Genomic DNA, 11,866 nt, shown 5'->3' on the forward strand with positions numbered 1-11,866 from the left:
CCGTACCGCCCGCGGGGCCCACGTGGCGCCGCCCGCACGTGCCCGCCGCGACGCCGGGGGGGGGGGGGGCCGGGCCCCGGTAACCGGGCAGGGCCGCGCACCCCCCCCGCACCCCCCTCCCCCCCGCCTACGAGCTCCCAGCCCGCCGGGCCCGGGCGCCAGGCCCGGAGGCGCGGGGCCTCCGCTAGGCCTCAAGATGGCCGCCGGGCGGCGACGCTCTGGCACGGCTTGCTCCTCTCTATGGTACCGCCGGGCCTTTGGGGGGGGGGGGCCCCCCCGGTACCGGGACCCCCCCCACACACACACAAAAAGGCGGCGGCGGAGGCAGGCGGAGAAAATACTGAAGCGGCTTTATTTACAGAGCCGGGCCCCGCGGGGCGCCGTATTGCACAGTGCGAGGGCGGCCCCCCCCCCCCCCCCCCCGGGACACCCCCCCCCCCCAAAAACCGGCCCTCACGGGCTGGGGGGGGCGGGGGAGCTTCCAGCGAGGCGGGGGGGGGGAGGGGGGGCAATAAATAAATAAAAATATTTTAACGCGGACGTACAAAACCTGCTGGGAGCGGGCGGGGAGGGGGGGGGGCTGCGGTGGGACCCCCCCACACACACCCCCCGTGTGCCAGCTGCGGGGCTGGGCCCTGTCCCCCCCCCCCCCCCGGCCCTAACACTCCAGGGTGGCCCCGAAGCTCTTGCGGCAGTCGATGGCTTTGGAGCTGGGGGGCTGCGCCCGCCGCCGCCGCAGCTCCTCCTTGCCCAGGCTGCCCGCCAGCTTGGCGTAGGCCGACTTGTACTTCTTGTCGAAGGCGGCTGCGGGGACGGGGGGGGCGTCAGCACGGCCACGGCCCCCCCCAAAACCCCCCTTAACACCCCCCTCATCCCCTCCCCCCCCCCCATCACCCCGTACCGATGTCCGTGTGCTCCCGGCCCAGCGCCGCCAGCATCAGGAAGAGGATCTCCCTGTAGATGCTCCTGGGGGGGGGGGCAGAGAGGTGAGGGGGCGGCACACAGCCCCCCCCCCATGGGGGTTTAGGATTGGGGTGGGGGGGTTTAGGACTGAGAGGGGGGGTAGGATTGAGGGGGGGGTTAGGATTGAGGGGGGGGGTAGGATTGAGGGGGGGGTACCTCTGCGTGTGCCGGGGGCCGCCGTGCGCGGGCGGCGTGTCGAGGAAGAGCGCGATGGCCTTGTGCACCTCGCTCAGCCCCACGTGCCGCAGCACGGCCTCCAGGAAGGCCAGCGAGAAGGGGTGCTCGCGGTGCTGCCAGGCCTGCAGGCGGCTGGGGACGTTACCTGGGGGAGGGGGGGGGGGGGGCGGCACGTCAGGGTGGGGGGGGTCAGCACCCCCCTCCTCACCCTGCCCCCCCCCCCTAAAAAAAACAAAACTCACTGTGAAACCTCCAGAGCACGTAGAGCGGGGGGACGCTGTCGGGCTCGGGGACGAGGACGTCCCACAGCAAGCGCACCCCGACCGAGGCGGCGGCGTCGGGCGGCTGCGCCTGCGGGACACGGCGGTGGGCGCAGGGCCGGGCCCCCCCCCCCCCGCCCCAAAGAGAGCCCCCCCCGCCCCCCGTTACCTGCGGGGGGGCCGCCACGTGCTGCGAGCCCAGGAGCAGCCGCGGCAGGTTGCTGGGCAGCCCCAGGCGCTGGAAGTACCAGAGCAGGTTCCAGTAGAGGATGGGGTGGCTGTCCACCAGCGCCGCCTGCGCCAGGCACTCGCTGCCCTCGTTCTCCACCAGGCTCTCCAGCTCCTTGCGCAGCACCAGCGGGCTCAGGTAGGCGAAGGCCACCCGCTCCTGCCGCCGCGGAGGGCCCCGCGCCGCCTGCTCCGCGCAGCCGTTGCACAGCCCCGGGGGGGGTCCCGGTTCCTGCTCGCCGTCGTCCAGCGCCAGGCACCGGTGGCGGTCGCTGAGCACGGGGCCCTGCGTGGCCGGGGCGGGCACGGAGCCGTCCTCGGCCCCGCTGCGCAGGGAAGAGGGGGTTAGGGACAGCGGGGACAACGGCGGGGGCGGGCAGGGGACGTTACGGCTGCAGAGGGATGGAGGCCTGAGGATGGAAGGACGGGGGACACCGGGGATGGACAGGGGACTTCGGGGATGGGTAGGGGACACCAGGGACGGACAGGGGACATTAGGGATAGACAGGGGACACCAGGGATGGAGAGGAGACACCAGGGATGGACAGGGGGATGGGCAGGGGACACCAGAGGATGGAAGACAGGGGACACCAGGAACAGATAGGGGACACCAGGGGCAGAGGGGGCATTAGGCCAGCAGAGGGGATGGCAGGTGGGGACACCGGGTACAAAGAAGGGACACAATAGGGCTGCAGAGCGTTTTCCCCAGAAGACGGCAGGACAGGGCCCACCGAGGACACGGGGGGCGCCCACCTGGGGGCCTGCTGGAAGTCCAGGATCTCGATGCTGAGGAAGGGCACGAAGGCGCGGTCGCAGAAGGGGCAGGTGGTGTTGAGGTTGGAGTCGTCCGAGGTCCAGCCCGCCATCACCTCCTCATCGTACACCAGCGAGCCGCAGCCCTGGCACCGCGAGCAGCTGGACAGCAGCACCTGGCGGCACCGCCGACACCGTCAGCCCCCCCATGGACCCCTGGCAGAGCCCCCCTCCCCCAGCCCGGCCCCCACGCTCACCTCCACGGCGGGGGGCTCCTGCGCCACATCCCCGGGGGGCTCCGCGGCTTTGTGGCTGCCCAGCGACGTCTCCGAGAAGTCAAACTCGCTGCCCAGCGAGACGGAGCTCTGCGGGGACACGCGGGGACACGCGGGGACAGGGGCACAGCCGTGCCAACGCCGGGAGAACAGGGCCGCCACCGCGCCCCAGCGCCAGCCCGGGGGGTGCGTACCTCGGAGGCGGTGGACTCGGGGCGCTCCCGGGGGTGCAGCAGGGTGTCCATGGGGCTGCGGCGCTGGGGGGGGTCCCGGTCCCGCTGCTCGGTGCCGCCACCGTCCCGGGGGCCGCCGTGGCCGTCGGCGGCGTGCCGGGGCGAGGGTCGCTTGCCGGGGGACAGCAGCTGCTGCAGCTTGGCCGCCAGCCCCCGCCGCGGCGTGCCCCCGCTCTCCGCCTCCCGCCGGCCCCCGCCGGCCCCCGCCGCCCCCGCTTCGTCTGCCCGCTCGCTCTCGTCGGTGGCGAAGCTGACGTCCGACAGGCTGCCCTCGGCCGAGGCGGGCGCCGCGTCCCGCACCCGGGGGGGCTCCGGCGCGCCCAGGGCTCGCAGCACTGCGGGGGGCAGAGGGGGCGGTGGGGGGGTCCGGGCCCCCCCCGGCGCCCCCTGCCCGGCCCGGCCCCACTCACTCTGTCCGACTCCTGCTTCCAAAGTGGTGGCTTCGGCGCGGGGGAAGCTGAGGCTGCCGCTCTTCACCAGCTGGGGGGCCGCGGGGGGGTCCCGCAGGCTGCGGCCGGCCCAGGTGGTTTGGCGCTGCAGGGCGGCGCGGGGCCGGGGGGGCGCGGGGGGCTCCTGGAGCTCTGCACGGGGACGAGGAGGGGGTGGCAGCGGGGGCGGCACCCCCGTCGCTGTCCCCCCCCCCATTCCATGACCCCCCCAGCTCACCTGCCTGCCGCTGCCGCTGCCGCAGGGGCTGCCGGAACTGCGCCGCCCCCAGCACCACGTTGCGCAGCTTGGCCCAGCGCAGCCGCCCCCCCTGGGTGCTGGCCGGCCACTTGCTCTCCAGCACCGCCTGCCACGGAGGGGGGGGGGGACACGGTCAGGACCCGGGAGGCCCCCACGCAGTGCCCCCCACCCCCCCGGGGCCCCCCCCCCGCCATCACCACCTTGTTGTAGTATCCGTAGGTGATGGTGTTGGGGACGATGCCGGCGCGCTTCATCTCCAGCAGCACCCGCACCGACAGCACCGGCTCGCCATACTGCCCGCACAGCTGCATCAGGATGCGGTAGCAGACCTGGGGGCGTGCGGGCGAGGGTCAGAAGGAGCCCCCCCCTCCCATCCTCGTCCCCGCAGCGGGGAGCGGGGGGGTCGCCTACCTCGTCGGGCAGCACCACCTTGTGGGTCTCCATCTTGCGCAGCACCTCGTAGGCCAGCTGCAGCGCCCGCACCTTGGAGGGGGCGGCGCGCACGTGGGTGGGCAGGTAGATGAACCACAGCCCGTAGCAGTGGCCCAGCAGGCACTTGGCCCACATGTCGGGCACCCCGAAGTACTTCTGCGCCACGCGCTGGGCCACCTTCATCTCCTGGGCGAGGGAAGAGGGTGGGTGGGTGTCCCCGAGCCGGCGCTGAACCCCCCCCGGGGGGCACGGTGCTGGGCGCGGCGAGCTCGTGGCACCGACGGCCCCACCTGCTTGGTCCGGCGCGGGGCCGGGCTGCTGGGCGCGCTGCTCCGCGCCTGGCACAGCTGCGCCATCAGCAGGTCCTGCGCGGGCTCCAGCAGCTCGGGGCGCAGCGTGGGGAAGCCGTCGTAGCTGGGGGGGGGGGGGCACAGCTCAGTGGGGTTTTGGGGGGGGTTTTGGGGGGGGGGGGAGTTTGGGGGCGGTCTCACCAGTAGGAGGCGGGCAGCTCGCTGCCGTCGGGGCCGGTGGGCTCCTCGGGGGGCATGATGAAGACGGTGTGCTCGCTGCCGTGCGAGTCGTCCAGCTCCATCAAGGGGACGTCCTCCGGCTTCTCCAGCTCCACCTGCACCTGGGGAGGGGGCGGCAGCGGCGGTGTCACCGCGGGCTGCCCCCCCCCCCGGGACGGGACGGGGACACGGCACGAGGCCGGGCCCCACCTTGTCCACGCAGCTGTCGAAGAACTCGAGGCAGGTGTAGCGGTCGCTGGCGAAGGAGCAGTCCTCGATGAACTGCGTGAAGAGCTGCGTGCGCAGCAGCTGCCCGTAGAACTTCTGGTAGGCCCGCTCCCGCGACTTCAGGAAGCCTGGGGGGGGCACCGGGGGGGGGGGACAGCGGAGTCAGGGCCGTCCTGACACCCCGCCTGGACCCCCAAAATGCCCCTCAGCCCCCCAGATCCCCACCGAGCTCTCCAGCCCCCCACCAACCCCCCCCAGATGCCCACCAGTCCCTCCAGATCCTCACCGACCTCTCCAGCTCCCAACCACCTCCTCCGGGTCCCCACCGAGCCCCCCAGACCCCAAACAACCCCTCCGGACCCCCATCAACTCCTCCAGACCCCCACCGAGCCCCCAGACCCCCACCAACATGTCCAGACTCCCACTAAAACCCCTCCAAGACCCTCCACCAACCTCTCCAGAGACCTCCACCAACCCCTCTAGACCCCCACCAACCCCTCCAGACCCCCACCAAGCCCCCAAAGATGCCCCTCATCCCCCCCAGACCCCCACTGAGCCCCCCAAAGATGTCCCTCATCCCCTCCAGACCCCCACCAAGCCCCCCAGGATGCCCCTCAGCCCCTCCAGACCCCCACCGAGCCCCCCAGGATGCCCCTCATCCCCCCCAGACCCCTCCAACTGACCCTCCAGACCCCTCTCCCCCCTTCCACCCCCCCTTCCGCCCCCAGCCCCCCTCCCACCCTGCAGCAGGAAGAGGCTGGCGGTCTCGCGGCTCTTCTCGGGGGGCGCGGGGGCGATGGGCTGCAGGAAGGAGCGGTAGCCCTTGAGCAGGCAGGCCATGAAGCGCAGGAACGCCGCCCGGATCTCCAGCTCCAGCTGCTTGCGCCGCCCGTACACCAGGTCGTAGTCGGTCAGCAGGAACTCCAGCGACGCCTCCTCCACAGGCTTGTTGTACACTGCGGGGGGGCGGGGGGGGGCAGATGTGGGTGCCAGCCCCCCCACGTGAGTCCCAGCCCCCCCCCCGTGTGTCCCCCCCCCCCATCCGCGCTCACTCTCGTGCAGCTGCTGGGACAGGCTGTGCAGCGAGGCCAGCAGCACCTTGCAGGGCCGGCGGGGCAGCGCCCGCGGGGACAGCAGCTTGCGCTCCTCGCTCCTGGGGGGGGGGGACAGAACGGGGGCAGCACCGCCGCCCCCCCCCCCAGTGCCCGGCACCCCCAGCACCCCGTTGTCCCGGTGCCCCCGGCAGCACAGCACCCCCAGCATCCTCACGCCCCCAGCACCCCAACACCCTGGCAGCCCAGCAGAGCAAGGGCCTCAGCACCCCCAGCCTCCCCCGACACCCCCAGCACCCCCAATATCCCCAGCACCCCCAAAACCTGGCACCCCAAGCACCCCAACAACTAGCACCCCAACATCCCCAGCACCCCCAGCACCCCAACAACTGGCACCCCTACACCCCCCAGCACCCCAACACCCCCAGCACCCTAGCACCCCATCAGCCCCATCTCCCCAAGCACCCCAGCACGACAGCACCCCAAAACCTCAGCACTCAGCACCCCAACACCCCCAGCACTCCAACACGCAGCAACCCCCCACCCAGCACCCCAGCACCCCAGCACCCCCAGCACCCCAACACCCCCATCTCCCCAAGCACCCCAACACCGCAGCACCCCAAAACCCCAGCACCCCAGCACCCCCAGCACCCCAACACCCCCATCTCCCCAAGCACCCCAACACCGCAGCACCCCAAAACCTCAGTACTCAGCACCCCAGCACCCCCAGCACCCCAACACCCCCATCTCCCCAAGCACCCCAACACCGCAGCACCCCAAAACCTCCCAGCACCCCAGCACCCCCAGCACCCCAACACCCCCATCTCCCCAAGCACCCCAGCACTGCAGCACCCCAAAAGCCCCAGCACCCAGCACCCCCAGCCCCCTCCCCAGCCCCCTCCCCAGCCCTGGTAACCAGCCCCCCCACAACACTGGCAGAGAGCAGAGCCCCCCGCAGCCCCCTCGGGGGGGGGGGGGGCCCCCTGCAGCGTGCCCCCCACTTCCCCCCCCAGCCACGGGTGCCACCACTCACTGGAAGATGTTGTTGGTGTCCAGGTCGATGAAGATGACGTCCTTGGGGGGCTCGTGGAGGTCGAAGTAGCTGGAGTGGATGCCTACAACGAAGGGCACGGGGGCACTCAGCACGTCAGCCAGCGCCAGCGGGCACAGCGGGATGTAGGGGCACTGCCAGCGCAGGGGGAAGATCATCTGGGGACAGGACAGGGCGGTCAGCGCGGCGCCACGGGGGGCACGGCGCAGCCGGCGCCGCCGGACCCCCCCAAATAACCCCCGGCACTCACCGAGACCAGGGCTTCGCCCACGCTGGTGAGCACGTCGGGGCGCAGCGAGTGGATGAGCAGCTTCTGCTCGGTCAGCACGGCCACCAGCAGCGTCACCGCGTTGTCGGCACCCAGGTTCTGCAGCAGCGTCAGGAAGCTGGCCCCGCTGCGGGGACGGGGACGGGGGGCGTCAGCAGGGTGTCCCCGGGTGTCCCCCGCCTCCCCGGTCCGTCCGTCCCCCCCCCCAGTGGCTGTCCCCACCTGAGCGGCAGCGGGGAGGACACGGGCTGGCACAGCAGCAGGTTGTCGTACGGGGACATCTGCGGGGAGAGGGGGGCACGGTGAGCCGGGAGCGCGCCGGGCACCGCGGGGCGCACGGGCACGGCGACGCACCTGCACCAGGATGCGCGGGCGCTGCGGGGACGGGAAGGGGACGTTGTGCATGAAGTGCGAGATGTGCCTGCAAGGGGGGGGGGACACGAGGGCGGCCGGTGGGCGACGGGGTGGCACCGGGGGTCCGCGGGGCCACCTCCCCGCCCTGCCCGGCGCTCACGTCTCCAGGGGCAGCACGTGGGGCCCCGAGATGGAGTAGCGGTAGATGAACATGAGGAACTTGCGGAAGACGTCGAAGAAGGGCCAGTGGGAGAGGACGCAGATGCTCTTGCGGGTCTGCACCGAGCGGCCGCCGATGGGCCGCCGGTCCACCACGCTCAGCAGCCCCAGCCGCAGCCGCTGCTTCTCCGACAGCCGCTCGCGGGCGAAGGCTTCGTGGAACTGGATGGCGGCCCCGTAGACCTGCGTGCCGAGGGGACGGGGGGGGAGGTCAGGGTGCGACCCCCCTCCCCCCCCCGACGCCCACCCAGCCCCGGATCCCCGCCTCGCCTTGTCGCCCGAGGCGCCGGTCAGCACGAAGGTGGAGAAGACGGGCAGCGGGTACTTGGTGTCGGCCGGCCAGCTCTCGATGGTGGCGCCCATGGGCAGGCAGAAGACGGGCACGGACTCGGGCAGCGGGAAGGACTCGCTGTCCTGCTCGGGGTAGCGCCCCAGCAGCCCTGCGCCAACAGAAGGACAGCGCTGCAGCGGGGGTCCCCTCTCCCCACGCGCACGGAGGTGCAGCAGGGCAGCGAGGTGCCGCCGGTCGGGCTAACGGCCATAAATTGAATGAATCTTCCCCAAATTGAGGCTGTTTCGCCTGCGGTGGAGGCTGGGTACCTTCTCCCACCCTCACCTCCACCCAAACCTTTCCCATCCCCACCTCGCCGAGGAGCACGAGAGCGGTTGGGTGGCGAAGGCGAAGCCACCACCAGCTCCCACGCAAGCCCGTGACCCCCACCCCCCCCAGCGACCCCCCCCCCAGCCCGCAGCCCCCCCTACCTGCTTCGTACACCAGCGTGTTGGCCTTGGCCATGGCGATCTTGTAGCACAGGAACAAGGCCGGGCCCCACTGCAAGGAGGGAGCGCGGCGGGTGAGCACAGGCAGCATCCCGCCAGGGAAAAAAGGGGAGGGGGGGGTCCCCGCACCCACCATGCTGGTGTTGAGGTTCTTGTCCACGCGGCAGAAGGTGTGCGGGGTGCTCTCGCCCTTGCTGGGCATGATGAGGCAGATGTCGGTCACCCCCAGCGCGTTGTGGCCCTGGGGCTCGGCCGCCCGCCGGTACACCAGGAAGGTGCGCTGGTGCCCCGGGCCCCCCGAGTTGAGGTTGGCCGAGCGGCTGTAGGGCGTCGTGTCCAGGATGGTGTAGCCCGGCTTGGGACGGTCCTTCCCCTCGTAGTGCACCCTGCGGAGAGGGGGGCAGTGAGAGGGACCTGGGGGAGAGCTCCGGGACCCCCCCCCCGGGCGCGGGGACGCACCCCAGCTCGATGAGGGGCAGCTTGTCCCGGCCCCGCTTGTAGCAGATGAACATCTGCGGGTTGTTGAGCAGCCCGGCGTTGAGGTCCACGGGGTGCCCCGAGGTGGTGGTCTCGATGCAGGTGAAGCCGTGCGGCACCTCCTCGCCCTGCGAGCGGATGATGACGGCCACGTCGGTGATGGGCTCGCTGGGCCGGGCCGGGCGCTGCTGCTGGTTCTCGTCCTCCAGCGGCCGCGAGGCGTCCGTCAGTCCGGCCACCACGAAGTAGTCCACCAGCTGCGGGGGCTTCTCGTCCGACATGGCTCACGGCATCTGGGGATGGGCGGCGGGCAGCGGCACGGCTCGCACCCGGACCCCCGCCCTGCCCGCGGGACCCGGTGCCGTGGGGCGCCCCACGGCAAGCAGTCAGAGGCCGTGGGGCACGCAGGCGGCGGAGCTGACGGGGCGAAAGCGCCGGGGACGGGAAGGGAGGAGGCTTCCTGTTTGCCGGTCACGCTGCGCGGCGAGGGGACGGGGAAGCTGGCACCGACAGAGGGGCTGGGGCCGTGCCCGCACCCCGAGCACGGGGGGATCCACGGCACATGGAGATGGGGGTCCCGGGGGGCGGTGGCGCAGCCCCCCCAGGCTGGGAGCTGGTCCCCACGTCCCCCGCTCGCCCAGGGTGGCTCGTGTACCGCGCTGCGCAGGGCGGCTGGAAAGGGGAAGGAAGCGGGCGACGAAGCCCTGAGCCGGGGGGCTGTCACCGTGGGGGGGCCACGCGGCACCGGGGTGTGACGCCGGGCAATGGGACCGGTCCCAGCCCCGTGCACGCACCCCCAGAGCAGGAACCGGAGCAGCCGCCGTGTCCCCACAGGACCTGCGACCCCAGGACGGGGGTCCGAGGACACTCCATTAATTGGGGGGGGGCACAGCCAGCATCCCCTGCGTGGGCAAGGCGCAGCCCGTCCCTGTCCCCATCCCTGTCCCGGGGACCCTGGGGACCCCGGGGACCCTGGAGCCGGCACCCCGGGCCCGCTGGCTGCCGCCCGGGTATTTTTAGCTCAGCGCCGCGTGATGACGGCCGGGCTGCGGCGACGCAGGCTGCCTCCCGATTTAGTCTCCTGCAGCCCAGCTCGGTGGGGAGGAATCGGCCACGGAGGGCACGGGGGCCGTGCCCCCATCTCGCAGCCCGCCCACCCCACAGCAGGACACCCCACCGAGAGCCCTCAGGAGTCATCGGGGGCCCTGGTCCTGGGGTCTCCCAGCCCCAAGGGACCCCGACTGCGCTCCCCCAGAGCCCCGGGGCAGGACCCGGCCTCTGCAAGGGCTGCAGGGCCGGCTATGGGGTGAGCCTGCCCCACAGGGCATGGGGACCCTGCCCCACTGCGTGCCCTCTGCCCCACGGCGTGTCCTTTGCCCCATGGGGCTGGCAGGGTTGCAGGATGCCCCACGGCCGCCCCATGCCGGGCAGCGTCCCTGCACCTGCCTCAGGCTGGAAACAGTGGGGTGGAAACCGGGGCATCAGGAAACCAACATGTCCTGACAGCCCTACACACCGCACAGCGGGCCCTATACAGCCGTAGCAGTCTCTACGCACCCACAGCCAGCCCTTTGGACCCACAACAGGCCCTATGCACCCTGTAGCAGGCACTATGCACCCCCCAACTGCCCCTATACATCCATGGCAGGCCCAGTGACCCCACAGCAGGCCCTATTCCCCCTGTGGCAGGCTCTATGCACCCCACAGCTGCCCCTATACATCCATGGCAGGCCCTATGCACCCACAGCCAGCCCTTTGGACCCCACAGCAGGCCCTGTGCACCCACAGCTGCCCCCCTGCACCCATGGCAGGCCCTCTGCACCCACAGCAGGCCCTGTGGACCCCATAGCAGACCCTACGGACCCCACAGCAGGCCCTATAGCCCCCTGAGCTGCCCCTCTGCACCCCACTGCAAGCCCTGTGCACCCACAGCCAGCCCCGTGGACCCCACAGCAGGCCCTGCAGACCCCATAGCAGGCCCTATGCACCCCATAGCAGGCCCTATAGCCCCCTGGCAGACCCTGCAGACCCCATAGCAGGCCCTATGCACCCCACAGCAGGCCCTATAGCCCCCTGGCAGACCCTGCAGACCCCATAGCAGGCCCTATGCACCCCACAGCAGGCCCTATAGCCCCCTGGCAGACCCTGCAGACCCCATAGCAGGCCCTATGCACCCCATAGCAGGCCCTATAGCCCCCTGGCAGACCCTGCAGACCCCCCCAGTGGGCCCTATGCACCCCATAGCAGGCCCTATAGCCCCCTGGCAGACCCTGCAGACCCCCCCAGTGGGCCCTATGCACCCCATAGCAGGCCCTATAGCCCCCTGGCAGACCCTGCAGACCCCCCCAGTGGGCCCTATGCACCCCATAGCAGGCCCTATAGCCCCCTAGCAGACCCTGCAGACCCCACAGCGGGCCCTATGGCCCCCTGGCAGGCCCTACGCCCCCCCCAGCGGGCCCTACACCCCCTATAGAGCCCCGCGCCCCCCAGCAGCCCCCGTGCCCCCCAGAGCCGCCCCCACGCCCCCCCGCGGCCCCGGTCCCCCCCCCCAGGCCCCCCCTCCCCGGCCCGCCCCCCGCCCCCCGCCGCCGCCGCCGCCCGCCGGGGCCCCCCCGGTACCTGCGGGCCGGGCCGGGCCGGGCCGCCTCGCTCCGCCGGGGCCGTTACCGCCGCCCGGCCCCGCCGCCGCCGCCGCCACCGGCACCTGCCGGCCGGGAGGACGCTCTGCAGCCGCCGGGCCCCCCCCGGGAACCGGGAACCGGGACCCCCCCCCACGGAGCCCCGGGAACCGGGACCCCTCCACCCCCGCCGGGGCGCCAAAGCCGGGAGAAAGCCCTTGGGGACCCCCCTTGGGCCCCAACAGCCCCAAAGCTGCCAGGGCCCCCCCGGCACCCCAAAAGTGAGGGGACGCCCCCAGACT

At 72.4% G+C, this 11,866-nt stretch overlaps 1 protein-coding gene across 3 annotated transcripts; it reads right to left on the reverse strand.

Moving 5' to 3' along the window:
* Nucleotides 1-498: 498 nt before the first annotated feature.
* On the reverse strand, nt 499-11,673 carry DENND4B (DENN domain containing 4B). Of its 3 annotated transcripts, XM_066985883.1 has the most exons (27): nt 11,566-11,673; nt 8,929-9,239; nt 8,603-8,855; nt 8,452-8,521; nt 7,960-8,129; nt 7,631-7,872; nt 7,471-7,537; nt 7,339-7,397; nt 7,099-7,243; nt 6,831-7,006; nt 5,798-5,898; nt 5,486-5,701; nt 4,728-4,873; nt 4,500-4,639; nt 4,299-4,422; nt 3,988-4,194; nt 3,777-3,905; nt 3,556-3,682; nt 3,300-3,470; nt 2,851-3,224; nt 2,639-2,746; nt 2,382-2,557; nt 1,570-1,954; nt 1,383-1,491; nt 1,120-1,285; nt 902-966; nt 500-804 (listed from the first exon to the last, which is right to left on the reverse strand). In XM_066985883.1, exons 2-27 carry the CDS (start codon nt 9,225-9,227, stop codon nt 659-661), a joined length of 4,371 nt encoding a protein of 1,456 aa, XP_066841984.1. In that variant the 5' UTR covers nt 9,228-9,239; nt 11,566-11,673; the 3' UTR covers nt 500-658. The 3 variants fall into 3 exon arrangements, with proteins under 3 accessions (XP_066841982.1, XP_066841983.1, XP_066841984.1); XM_066985881.1 differs by having other exon boundaries at nt 499-804; nt 2,851-3,470; XM_066985882.1 differs by lacking the exon at nt 11,566-11,673 and having other exon boundaries at nt 499-804; nt 2,851-3,470; nt 8,929-11,405.
* Nucleotides 11,674-11,866: the final 193 nt, after the last annotated feature.

The sequence above is a fragment of the Anser cygnoides genome, chromosome 33 (genome assembly GCF_040182565.1).
Source record: "Anser cygnoides isolate HZ-2024a breed goose chromosome 33, Taihu_goose_T2T_genome, whole genome shotgun sequence".
Taxonomy (NCBI): Eukaryota; Metazoa; Chordata; class Aves; order Anseriformes; family Anatidae; genus Anser; species Anser cygnoides.